General features: G+C 40.6%; 1 protein-coding gene across 1 annotated transcript in view; it reads left to right on the forward strand.

The window, feature by feature from the left end:
• LOC124594994 (GRIP and coiled-coil domain-containing protein 2) overlaps positions 1-12,984 on the forward strand; it is a 282,633-nt gene that overhangs the window by 228,910 nt on the left and 40,739 nt on the right. The window contains exon 18 of the mRNA XM_047133537.1: positions 10,079-10,190. Within this exon, the coding sequence (XP_046989493.1) occupies positions 10,079-10,190 (112 nt within the window). The remainder of the gene's footprint in view (positions 1-10,078; positions 10,191-12,984) is intronic.

The raw sequence follows: 12,984 nt of genomic DNA on the forward strand, positions 1-12,984 counted from the left end.
TTAAGAAGTGTTCGAGCCACTCATGTATCAGGGAACCTACTCCGTGTGTTTGTGCCTTCATTAACAGTTAGCTGTGTGGCACCATGTCAAATGCATTACGGAAGTACAGGAATGTGGAATCCGCCTGTTGCCCCTCATCCATAGTTCGCAGGGCATCATGTAGGAGAAGGACAAGCTGACTGCAGCACGAATGAAGCTTACTAAAACTGGACGGAAGCTTTTTCCCTTCCAGAGAATTTATCATATTCAAACTGAAAATATGTTCAAGGATTGTGCAGCAAACAAGTGTTAAGGAGATTGGTCTGTAACTTTGGAGGTCCGTCATTTTACCCTTCTCATACACAGGAGACGCATGCGCTTTTTTCCAGTGGCTTGGGACTTTGTGCTGGATGAGAGGAGAGATTCATGATAAATGCAAGGTAAGTAAGGGTCCAGTGCTGTAGGGTACCGTTTGTAAAATCAAATTTGGATTTCCTTCTGGATCTGGCACCTGCTTGCTTTCACCTCTTTCAGCTGTTTCTCTACACCAGGGATGCTTATTACTATACCCTCCATATGGGAGGTTGTGCAGTGATCAAATGACAGTATGTTTGTATGATTCTCCTGTATGTACTGTTTCTTAAATAGAAATCTAAAACCTACTTAGCGATTTTATGTAGGACCAGAATTCTCTCGGGCTCTCGGCAGGATATTTTGTAAGCTTCACACATCAATCTTTTTACAGACACATGAATTTCTATTAACTTTTGCTTGTAGTCATTTGCATGTTCTCTTTTGAACTGAGAATGCAACAGCCTTTCTCTTCAGCATTTTTCGAATTTCATTGTTATACGTGGTAAGTCTTTTCCATCCTTAATCCACTTACTCAGCATGTACTTCTCCAGAACATGTTTTACAATCTACTTAAACTTTGCCCATAATTCCTCTGCATCCATCATACTGGAACTAAATGGTGTCAGTTCATTGTCTAAGGAGGATGCATGATCTGGGTATTTCCGCTCTACTGACCATAGATTTTCTTTTAATGAGTCAAAAACTGCCACAGCGGAATTGGGTGGCTGATAACAGCATCCAACAATTAACTTGATTCATATAGACTTGTCATATGCAGCCAGACAACTTCACTGTCACAGTCAAATTTGATCTCGATAGAGAGAATATTATTGTCAGCTGCAATGAACACTCTCTCTGCTACAGCATCTAATCTGTCTTTTTGATGTGTGTTCCATGAGTCACTAAATATCACAGAGCTTTCTGTTTCGGGTTTCAGCCAGTACATGGTCCAGAGAATAATTTGAACAAGAGAAGTTTCCTGGAAGACAATAAATTTGGGAACTTTATTACGAATACTTTGATGATCTACTTTCCAAATTTCGACAGTTTAAGTGTCTACTCTGAACATGGCCCAATGTTGTTGTCTGTGAGTCGTAGTTCTGTTTTCTTGGTATCTAGCGCTGGCTGAGGCGCGCCAGTACTGTGTATTCATATAGCCGTTGTGGTCTTCTGTGCACCTCTGTGTGTGTATGAGTGTTGCTTCGCAGGAACTTCCTTTCGTGGTGCTGTTACTGCCGACAGCCAAGATGGCGGAAGTCTGCAACTGTCCTCTTTATTCATATTGGCGTAGTACTTGACTGTTCCTATTGAATCTCTAATCTTCGTCCTGAAGGTAAGAGGCTGTTTTGCCAGGAGGCGAACTTTTCGAAATGCAACACTCCTTCCAGTTTTCTTCCCCTGTTGACCTGGTGAGTTGTCTCAGTTGGGTATATCTATCATGTTCAGATATCCGTGTTCTGATTGGTCACCTCATCTTGCCTACATATACTAATCCACACTCATACCTGATTTAATAAACTCCAGCAACATGTAGCTGTATCTTTCATGCCTATCATCATCAGTGTTATGCCAAATAGCAGGTTTTCACATGGTAGTTCTCCAGGCTGTCGAGTCTTCTGCCATCCTCTTCAGGTCTGCATAATTTTGTCTTCCCTTTGTTGTGTCTGCATAATTTCGTCTTCCCTTTGTCATCTGTCATATTGTATCTCATTCTTCCCCTCAGTCTTCTTCCACAAACCAATCCTTCCAAAGCATCTGCTAGCAAGCACTCCCTTCTCAATGAATGTCCCAACCAGTTCTTTTTCCTTTCTCTTACAACCTTCAGCAGACATCTTCTCCCACCAACCCTTTCCAATACTCTTTCATTACTCACTCTTTCCAGCCAGCTTATTCTCTCCATTCTCATCCACATCTCAAATGCTTCTAACCTTTTTTCATCCTCTCGTTTCAGCATCCATGTTTCTGCCCCATATAGTGCCACACTCCAGACAAAACATTTGCCAAGCCTTTGCCCTAGACTTTTATCTAATTTTCCACATAAGAGTCTCCTCTTCCTGTTGAATACCTCCTTTGCTATGAAAATTCTAGTTTTCATCTCCTGGTGACATCTGAAGTCTTCAGTCATTTTGTTTCCAAGATATTTAAATGCACTTACTTGGCTAGTGATAGATTGTCCTATTTTAATATTGGACAGTCTGTGTGTTATACTGATGACCATACTCTTTGGTTTTGCTGTGTTTATTTGCATCCCAATTCCACACAAGTTTCATTCAGATCTTTCAGCATGTTATTCACTATCCGCTCACTTCCTACCACTAATACCATGTCATCAGCAAATCTTACATATTCTATTTTCTTTCCACCAATACATATTCTTCTTTTCCCATCCAAGCCTTTCGCAATAATCCCTTCAAGGTATGCGTTAAACAACAGTGGGGAAAGGCAACAACCTTGTTCAACACATCGTCCAATGCTGCTTCCTTCTGATATTTCATTTGCAACCCTTATCCTTACTTTATGTTGTAAATAAAGATTCTGTATCAGTTGTCTCTCTCTCCAACCCACTCCTTTCCTCTTCAGAACATCCATCAGCTTGTTCCACTGAACTCCATCAGAAGCCTTTTCTGAATCTATAAAAACGGCAAAGATTTCTCTACCTTTTTCCACATATCTTTCCTCTATAGTTCTTAACAGGTCAATAGTATCTTGTACTCCTTTTCCTCTTCTAAATTCGAACTGCTCCTCTGCAATCCCTCTACCTAGATTGCCATACAGCCTTCTATTCAACACTCTCAGCAACACTTTAGCTGTTTGAGAAATTAGACTGATGGTCCTATGCTCTTCATATTTTTTAGTGTTTCTCTTTTTCGCTATTCCAAGATGGTGAATCCCTTTCCATCTTCTGGCATATTGCTCCTCTTCAACCTTAATTTCGCCTTGTATTTCATCCCCCTTATATTGACATTCAGTATATTCTTTCCATCTGTTCAAAACCTCCTGTGGTTCTTTTGCTGGAGTACGATCCACTCTTTCTACTTCCATGTTATTCCTCTTTCTTTTACATTCAAAAACTATCTCACTAGCCAGTCTATACATCATTTCATACTTTCCCTCTTACTCCATTTTCTCTATTTTGTCGCGTTTCTCTTTCATCCATTTTTCCCTTGCTTCCTCAGTTTCTCTTCTGAATTCATTATTCAGTTTCCTGTACCTCTTTTTTCCTTCTTCAGTTTCTAAATTTTTCCACTTTCTCCGCTTTTCCATCTTTTTCAACATGTTTTCAGTTATCCATTCTTTCCTGGTACTCTGGGAATCTCTAATTCCTATTACTTCTTTGGCAGAGTCCATCAGTCCTTCCCTTATTTTTATCCATTTGTCATTAACACTTTCATCAACACTACCTCTTTCCCATTTTTCCATAAATCTGTTTTCCAAATCTGATGCCTTTCCTGCCTCTTTGAGTCTTTTTATGTTTAGTCTTTCTTTTGATTTACCTCTTCATACTTTTTTCAACTTCACTTGTATTTCTCCCACTACTAGGTTGTGGTTTGAATTTATATCCACTCCTGGATGAGCTTTGGCATTCTTCAAACAGTTCCTAAACCTTTTTTGTATCAGGATGTAGACCAACTGATCTTTACCTATTCAAATTTGATATCCATGCGAACGTCTGCTTTTGTGGTGTTCAAATAATGTGTTACCCCCTGCTAATGAATTTTCTTTACAGAAGCTAATTAGTTGTTCACCTCTCTCATTTCTTATTCCTCATCCAAGTTTTCCTACTGTATCTTCATCTCTTTCTTCACCCACCACTGCATTCCAGTCGCCCATGATGATAATGTGGGCATTTCTATTTTCTTTCTCGATGAGTTCTTGTATTTTCTCATAATATTCTTCCACTTCCACATCTCTATGCTGGCTGGTTGGCATATATACCTGTATTAACACCATATCTTTCGAACTACTCTGCAGTCGTATCATCATCAGTCTTCCATCAATATATTGTACTTTCCTTACCCTATTTTTCAGCTTTTGCCGTACCAATATTCAATAAAATGTCATGCCTAGAATGTATTTTATTATTTTACTGCTTCAAAAAAATTGGCTTGATACCTGCTCGATGAAGAATTTTGCCCATACATTTAGTGACCCTTGAATGCATGGTAGTAGGATGCCTTTTGTGCTTCCTTCTGCACTTTATTATTTTCTTCATCCTTTGTCATCATAGTTTTATGTGTCATCTATATCCCATAACCATTGGCTCTGAATAACAGACATGAGGTTTTGTAGTTCAGCCTTCAGATGTTATGCACCGCTAATCCGGTGGCCCCTCTTGGTTAAAGTGTGCAGGGCAGATTTTTTCTGCATAGGGTGATGGTGGGAGGCATAGTATAGGTACATTGCACACGCACTTCCTATGTATTCTGTGGCTAAGTTTACCGTCAGGCTTCCGTAAACTTCACCTTCGAGGAAAAGCAGAACCCCATTCTTTTCTGTCTCCGTAGTAAATTGGATTTTGCTGTGCTGCTAATTAAGATGTTGGGCAGTGGAAACTCTGTAGCTTTTCTTCTCCATGTGGTCAGATAACAAAGCCATCATCAACAAATAGGAACCAGCGTTCTGGGCATAACGGTGCGTACTGTCGTATTATTTCTTTAAATGCTTTCATCAAGATGTCTGCTGCAAGAAGCAAGAGAGGGGAGCCTATAGAGATCAGCAGACGAATATCTGAACATGAAAGATATGTCCAACGAAGACAACACACCAAGTCAGTGGTGGCAGAACACCAGGATGAGTGTGGCAAACAGATACACACATCAAACAAAGTTTTGCATCACCCTAGTTCCCAGAACTCCTGAAGATAGACATTGACTGTGGGTATTGTATCACAGACACTGTCTGTCTGACTGTTCAGAGATGTCACTAAACCCACCCAAAGATGTAAACAACATGCATGAGCAGCACATGTTAGACGGAGGGGGTCTGACAGCTGATCAGTTCCAGTCATTCCACCAGGAAGGAGGTACATGGCTCATGTTGTCTGTAGTTCAGCCATGCCTAGTTGGTCAGTACCGCAGTTCGATTGAGTCCGCATTATTACTTTGTGCCAGGAAGGGCTCTCAACAAGGGGAGTGTCCAGGCATCTCGGCATGAACCAAAGCAATGTTGTTCGGACATGGAGGAGATACAGAGAGACAGGAACTGTCGATGACATTCCTCGCTCAGGCCACCCAAGGGCTACTACTGCAGTGGAAGACCACTACCTACAGATTATGGTTTGGAGGAACCCTGACAGCAACACCACCATGTTGAGTAATGCTTTTCATGCAGCCACAGGAGGTGTGTTACGACTCAAACTGTGCGAAATAGGCTGCATGATGCCCACCTTCACTTCCGATGTCTCTGGCGATGCCCATCTTTGCAACCCTGACACTATGCAGTGCTGTACAGATGGGCCCAACAACATGCCGAATGGACCACTCAGGATTGGCATCACACTCTCTTCACCAATGAGTGTCGCATATGCCTTCAACCAGACAATCATCAGAGACGTGTTTGGAGGCAACCTGGTCAGGCTGAATGCTTTAGACACACTGTCCAGCGAGTGGAGCAAGTGGGGGTTCCCTGCTGTTTTGTAGTGGCATTATGTGGGGCCGATGTACGCTGCTGGTGGTCATGGGAGGCACCATAACGGCTGTACAATATGTGAATGCCATCTTCCGACCGATAGTGCGATCATATCGGCAGCATACAGGCGCGGCATTCGTCTTTGTGGATGACAATTCGTGCCCCCATCATGCACATCTTGTGAATGACTTCCTTCAGAATAATGACATCACTCGACTAGAGTGGCCAGCATGTTCTGCAGACAAGAGCCCTATCGAACATTCCTGGGATAGATTGAAAAGGGCTGTTTGTGGACGACATGACCCACCAACCACTCGGAGAGATCTATGCTGAGTTGCCGTTGAGGAGTGGGACAATCTGGACCAACAGTGCCTTGATGAACTTGTGAATAGTATGCCATGAGGAATACAGGCACACATCAGTGCAAGAGGATGTGCTACTGGTTACTAGAGGTACCGGTGTGTACAGCAGTCAGGACCACCACCTCTGAAGGTCTCACTGTATGGTGGTATAGCATGCAGTAAGTGGTTTTCATGAGCTATAAAAAGGGCAGAAATGATGTTTATGTCGATCTCTATTCCAATTTTCTGTACAGGTTCTGGAACTCTCAGAACCGAGGTTGATGCAAAACTTTTTTGATGTGTGTAGAATTTCTAGAAGCTCACATACTGGCAAAACAGCATCTTATCTTCAGACGGAAGATTTGAGAGGTGATTGAAATTGCCAAGAGACCCACCAGTATGAGTAGACGGGGTGGGAGCAGACATCTGGCATCTTGGCTGCCAGCAGTAATAGCACCACACAGAATTGCAATTCACATGAAGCAACACACACAGGCATGCAGGAGGCTACAGTGGCCACAACTACACAGAGTACTGGCACACCTCACCCGGCACTAGGCTACATCAGAACTGCCACCCGTTTCTCATTCACCTGTCTCGACCAGTGGAAACAGTTAAGCAAACATGAATCAAGATTGTCTATTTTCATCAATGTTATTAAAAGAATAGACTCACCATATAAAAGAGACGCTGAGTCACAGATAGGTACAACAAAAAGACTGTCACTGTCAAACAAAGCTTTCGACCCAAAAGGCCTATGTCAAAAATAGATGACAGGCGCGCGCGCGCACACACACACACACACACACACACACACACACACACACACACACACTACCAAAGTCTCTGGTTGCCAAGGCCAGACTGCAAGCAGCTGTGTGTGATGGAAGTGCTGCTTGTGGGAGCATACAGGGTAAGGTGGGGAGAGGGTAGGGCAGCTAGGTGCAGTTGGGAGGTTAGACACAGGGGAGGGGTGGCAACGGTAAAGTAGAGAAGTAAAAAGACTGTGGGTTTGTTGGTAGATAAGAGGCTGTATAGTGCTGGAATGGGAAAATGGAAGGGGTAGATGGGTAGGGACAATGATTAACAAAGGATGAGGCCAGGAGAGCTATGGAAATGTAGTATTCCCATCTGCGCACTTTAGAGAAACTGCTGTGCAGTTTAGAGAAACTGGTGTTGTTGGGAAGAACCCAGATGCCACAGGCTCTGAAGCAGTCATTGAAATGAAGAAAATTGTGTTGGGCAGCGTGTCCAACTGTTTCTTGGCCACAGTGTGTTGGTGGCCATTCAAGTGGACATCTAGCTTGATGGCTGTCATGCCCACATAAATTGCAGCACATTGGTTGTAGCTTAGCTTGTAGATCACTTGACTGTTTTCACAGGCAACCCTGCCTTTGATGCGTCACAAGCATCACCTGTTCCATCAAAGAAAGGCATGGCTGCCTGTGAAACCTGTCATGTGATCTACAAGCTAAGCTGCAACCACTGTGCTGCATTCTATGTGGACATGGCAGCCAGGAATGGCCAAGGAACAGCTTGACCACCCAGTTGCTGAACACGCTGCCCAACACAGCGTTCTTCATTTCAATGACTGCTTCAGAACCTGTACCATCTGGATCCTTCCCACCAACACCAGTTTCTCTAAACTGCACAGCAGTTTCTCTAAATTGCACTGATGGGAATTCTCCATACAATATATACTACGTTCCCATAATCCTCCTGACCTCAATCTTTGTTAATCATTGTCATTATCCATCTATCCCCTTTCCTTTTCCCATTCCAGCAGTACGCAGTCTCTGTTCTACCAACACACCCACAGTCTTTTTACTTCTCTACTTTTCCGTTGCCGCCCCTCCCCTTTGTCTAACCTCCCAATTGCACCTAGCTGCCCTACCCTCTCCACATCTCATTCCTGTATGTTCTGACCAGCAGAACTTTACCATCCCCCACCCCTACGCTGCTATCCCTCCCCCTACCTGCCCCAGCCTCCTCCTTACCTGCACTACCCAATTGCTTTTCCATCATACGCTGCTTCTCATAATCTGGCCTTGGCAGCCAGAGATTGCTAATGTGTGTGTGAGTTGCATTTGTGTGAGTGTCTGTGCGTATGTTATTTATTCTGATGAAGGTGTGTTTGGCCGAAAGCTTTTTTTGGCAGTCTTTTTTGTTGTGCCTATCAGCCACTCAGCATCTCTGCTATATGGTGAGTAGCTACTATCCTTTTCTAATGCAATTGACTGTAATGTTATGCCTCTTGTAAATATTTACCTGATGTTTTTAAAATTGCTAAAATTTGGGTTAGTCAGTTGATTTTTGGCATCACAGATTGTATTTTTATCATTGCCGTGACATTTGTAGATTTTGTCAAGTGTATTGTTTCCAGACTCTTTCCTTTTTAAATTCATCTCTCCTGTGGGGGTTCATTATCAGTTTATTCTCTGATTTTATAATAATTAAACTGCCTTCATTTCTTATCTCTACCACATTCTGTCATTAGATCTATCCCTAATTTCACTATTACCAAATGACAACTACTTCCATCAAGCTGCTTATCTGCATGCTGGTACAAGATAAATAATACAAAATGACATAAACTGAAAGCTGCAGTAAAACTGAAGACGTCATGCACAGCCACACACTACACAATATGCACATGATCTGTTTCAAAGTGTGAACAGCTTGCAAACAAAACTGGGGCAATCGTTATAAATTTTGAAACATGATTTTGGAACTTTCATCTTCTGATTTACTTGTATCACAATTTACAGTGCATTGGTTGGTGTATGTAGTGACTGCACAAGTGTCACTGCCTGATACAGAAAATAACAGCAGTGACCTGTCTTTAGAGCCATGCAGCAGCTCAGTGTCAGGAATGGACCTGGCATCACTTTTGACAGTCTCGCCTTCTGAGGCATCTGTAGCAGAATGCTTAGCCAAACTTGATTATAGAATGTTCACAACTGAAGTCTTAACAAAAGTGCTCTCAGAGATGTTGCTCAGAAATGATATTCCAAAAGTGCTCTGCTGAGATGCAACTAATTTTTCACTGGGTATATCTGATCATGATAGGCTTCTCCCCTCTCCAGAGAAAATGTTTGTCATAAGGTACTGATCTATCAGATGACTTTGCCATCTCTCAAACGCTCCTAAATTCTAAGTATATCTTTCAGCAACACTTCATGTACATTAAAATGTTTTTAACTCAGTCCTAACTTGTATGGACACAGGAAAGAGTTTTACAACGCTGCTTTGCACAAAATGTCAGTTTTATATATGGATAATCAATTCTGTGCTGCATGAACACTTATATTTCGTTTCCTGCATTTTGTTCTCAATAAGTATTGATACTGAGGTGTCCACTTACTTTTCCATATAACTGTTTTCTACTAGAATATGTCCTGCACTTCTTTATGATGAGATTCCTATCTGTCACTAAAACACTTAGCCATATAAGTACAATAATATAGTTATTGTATCTCAAAATAATATTCATGAGATATGGATGCAATGAATACTATTATCCTGTATTATATTCATCAGTTCCAATTTCTTTGAAATTTCATATTTTTATGTAATTATTTTGATTGTGAAACAAGAAATCAAATTAGTGGTATTGAATAAAAAATAATATATGTTAAAAATATAGACAAATATAGAAAATATAGCCTCATTACTCATGATTTGAACTATCTGTTGTATTAATATGCACTTAATTGAATTACAAATATTGTTGAAAATAACATACATTAATACTGCTTGTTTGCTTGTAAAACAAGGGTTCAGAAAACGTGGATTCTATGTCACCGCATCTTAGCAGTGCTAGAGACCTGCCTAAAGAACCTGTGCCTCTGGAAAGGCTGTTGGAGTCTCCAGTTGATGTAGATGGCTGTGAGTAACATAATTTTTTCTAAGAATATGGTGTATAGGCTTATAAATTATGTTTGAATATATTCAGTATAGTAATTGTTAGAAATTGCAAGGGTAAAAAAGAAGGAGGAAACAGGAAAAGAAAGAAATCATCCATTTCTGAGTTTATAAACAATTTCTAATTCTAAGTTTTTCGTCACTGAGATTTAAAAGCAGAAGCTCTTTTAGACCCGTAGATCAGATATAAATACACAGTGTACAAAAAGAAATATAAAGAAAAAACATAGAGCTAGAAATTATCATTATATCATAATAAAATGCAGGCATCCATTGCACAAATTATTTTGTGTGTGTGTGTGTGTGTGTGTGTGTGAAATTATGCTCAGATGTGTTTCTTTAAGATCAAGTATTCCATCATTTTTTGAGAGTGTAACTGAGATGTCATTAACTCTTGAATGTTTCCTCTACAGTGTAATGTACTTTAAAAATCTTGTAGGTGACTTACCCTGAGAATGGCTGAAAGGTTGGCAGCTGAAACATGGGTATAAGAGTTGATAAGATCCCAGATGCACTCCCAAAAAATGATGGAATATACATCCGGTATTTGAAAGATATTTGAAGATTCTATGAAAGGATTAAAAACATAAAAACTGCTGTGTCATTTTAGATATCAACTGTATCCAGTGCTATGTGCTTGATATCCCATGCATTTCTTTTTTCCTAGTCCCGTATGAAGATGGAACCTCTCATTTTGAAAAGCTCACAACATTTGTGACTGTTCCTTTCCACTTTTCTCATTTGTATTTCAGACTAGTCAACTCTCCAAATTAACTGTGTTTCTGCATTATTCATTTCCTCCCTCTAACACAACATGTATTTCACATATAACTGGATCAGTCAGTGAACTCCACAGTAATGTTTACATCTCTTGATTTTGTGCCCTGAGTTAGTAATCTGCTTAATCCACAATGAAAGTTCACCATTCTCGTTAGGCAAATATCAGAAATGAAAGCAGCATTGACATGCTCTAGGAAAGTCCAAAGGACAGTTAACATTCAAAATATGTATGAACTATTGTGTAGCTAATGTTAGTAGCTTTCTGAAGCTGATTGTGGATGGTACAGCTGTAGACAGTAAGGTCACTTAATTAAAGAACTATCACAGAAATCCATGTGAATGTACAGATGATGCAATTCTGACAGTTGACATAAATAAATGGTGTGCATTGTGTGGATATAGTGAAAATGGGCTCACCATTGATTGTTTCACATCAGTAGGATTGCTGTCTAGAGGTTAGCATTTTTTGATATTGTTGCAGAGGTTCTAGGTTTGTTCCCAGCTGCTGATTAGGCTTTGAATAAAAGTCATCAGCTGTGGTGTCCGAAGACTTTGTGTATAAGAAATCACCCTTAGTCTGTCAATAGCCATGTCAAAAGAGGGCAGCACAGCAGATAGAGATGCAGAGCACCCTCTTACTCCTCATGTGGGAAACCAGCCCTAAACATGGAAGTATTAGCACAATGATCAATGGCATGAGGCTGTAGAAAGCTGTGGAAACCAAAATTATCCTCAGGAAATGTGCCCCATAATTGAACAAGTGTCATGATGATCTTTTCATCTCTCCATGTGCAAAATATTCTATTTAAAAAAATCATGATTTGTGCAATTACAAACTACCAGTTTCGATCTGACAAAATACCCTCCTTAGGTATAAAATGACATACAGTACATGTGTCAAATCATTATCACTTGTGTAGAGCCATCCATCAATTTTTATACTTCTATAAGGTTTTTTGGGGTCATGTAAGTGAAGGTTACTAGGTCATAGACAAATCAGTACGTTGTTTACAGGATTATAGGCTAGAAAATTTGTAAACAATTTTGGAAAAATAAACATTACAGAGAGAAATTCTCGACTACTGCAAGAAACTCTTATGCAGAATAAAAGGAGTGTGTCACGAGAAGCTTACATAGAAGATTCTTTAGGTTCTGTGCAGAATAGGAGTAGTGTGCCAGTGCAAAAACTTGCAACTTTGATTTGAACACTTGGGGTTTATCGCTTAATTTTTCAGCTCTGGTAGAAGCCTATCAAAAATGAAACCTGCTGAATAGTGCACACCTTTCTCAACAGCGCTTAAAGAAGTGTTACCCAAGAACAGCCTATTTTTCTATTGGATGTTCACTGTATGAATGTTGCAGTTTCTTCTGAATGAGTTAGTATTGTCAACAACAAAGCTTGGATCGGAATATATGTACAGGCATAGCAGAGAGGCAGCTGGACAACACCCCCACAAATTTCACAAACTGAACCGCAGATTAGTATGACCCCTATTTCTTGGGCTGAGAATATTCTCGGTGAGTCCACAGGCTTGCCCCAGAATACATCACCATATGAGGTAGAAAGTGAAAGTAATTAAAAGAAACAAGTCTTCTTATTTTAGTTTCAGTGACAGTGGAGATAATTCCTTAGTGAAGATAGAAGCATACAGTTTCTGCAGATCATCATGAACATGATAACTTCCAACAAGCCTTCCACCTACCTTCAGCTCTAAGAACTTAAAATGGTTGATGTACTGGTATGATGTGACAATAAAATCTCTCTTCTACCGCAGTTACATGTCAGAAACTACATTTTGTTGCAGATAAACAGTAATATGTTCTCTGGAAATCCAAATGCTGAAGTTTACTGACTATCCTATTAGTTACAAGCACTACTTGCACACACAACCACCGTCTCTGGCCACTGCAGTGAAATGTCGGATTTGTCAGATGGAAGCAGCAGTCTGAGGTTAGCGGTGGGGGTTGAGGAGACATG

This window comes from Schistocerca americana, chromosome 2 (assembly GCF_021461395.2).
Source record: "Schistocerca americana isolate TAMUIC-IGC-003095 chromosome 2, iqSchAmer2.1, whole genome shotgun sequence".
Classification (NCBI taxonomy): Eukaryota; Metazoa; Arthropoda; class Insecta; order Orthoptera; family Acrididae; genus Schistocerca; species Schistocerca americana.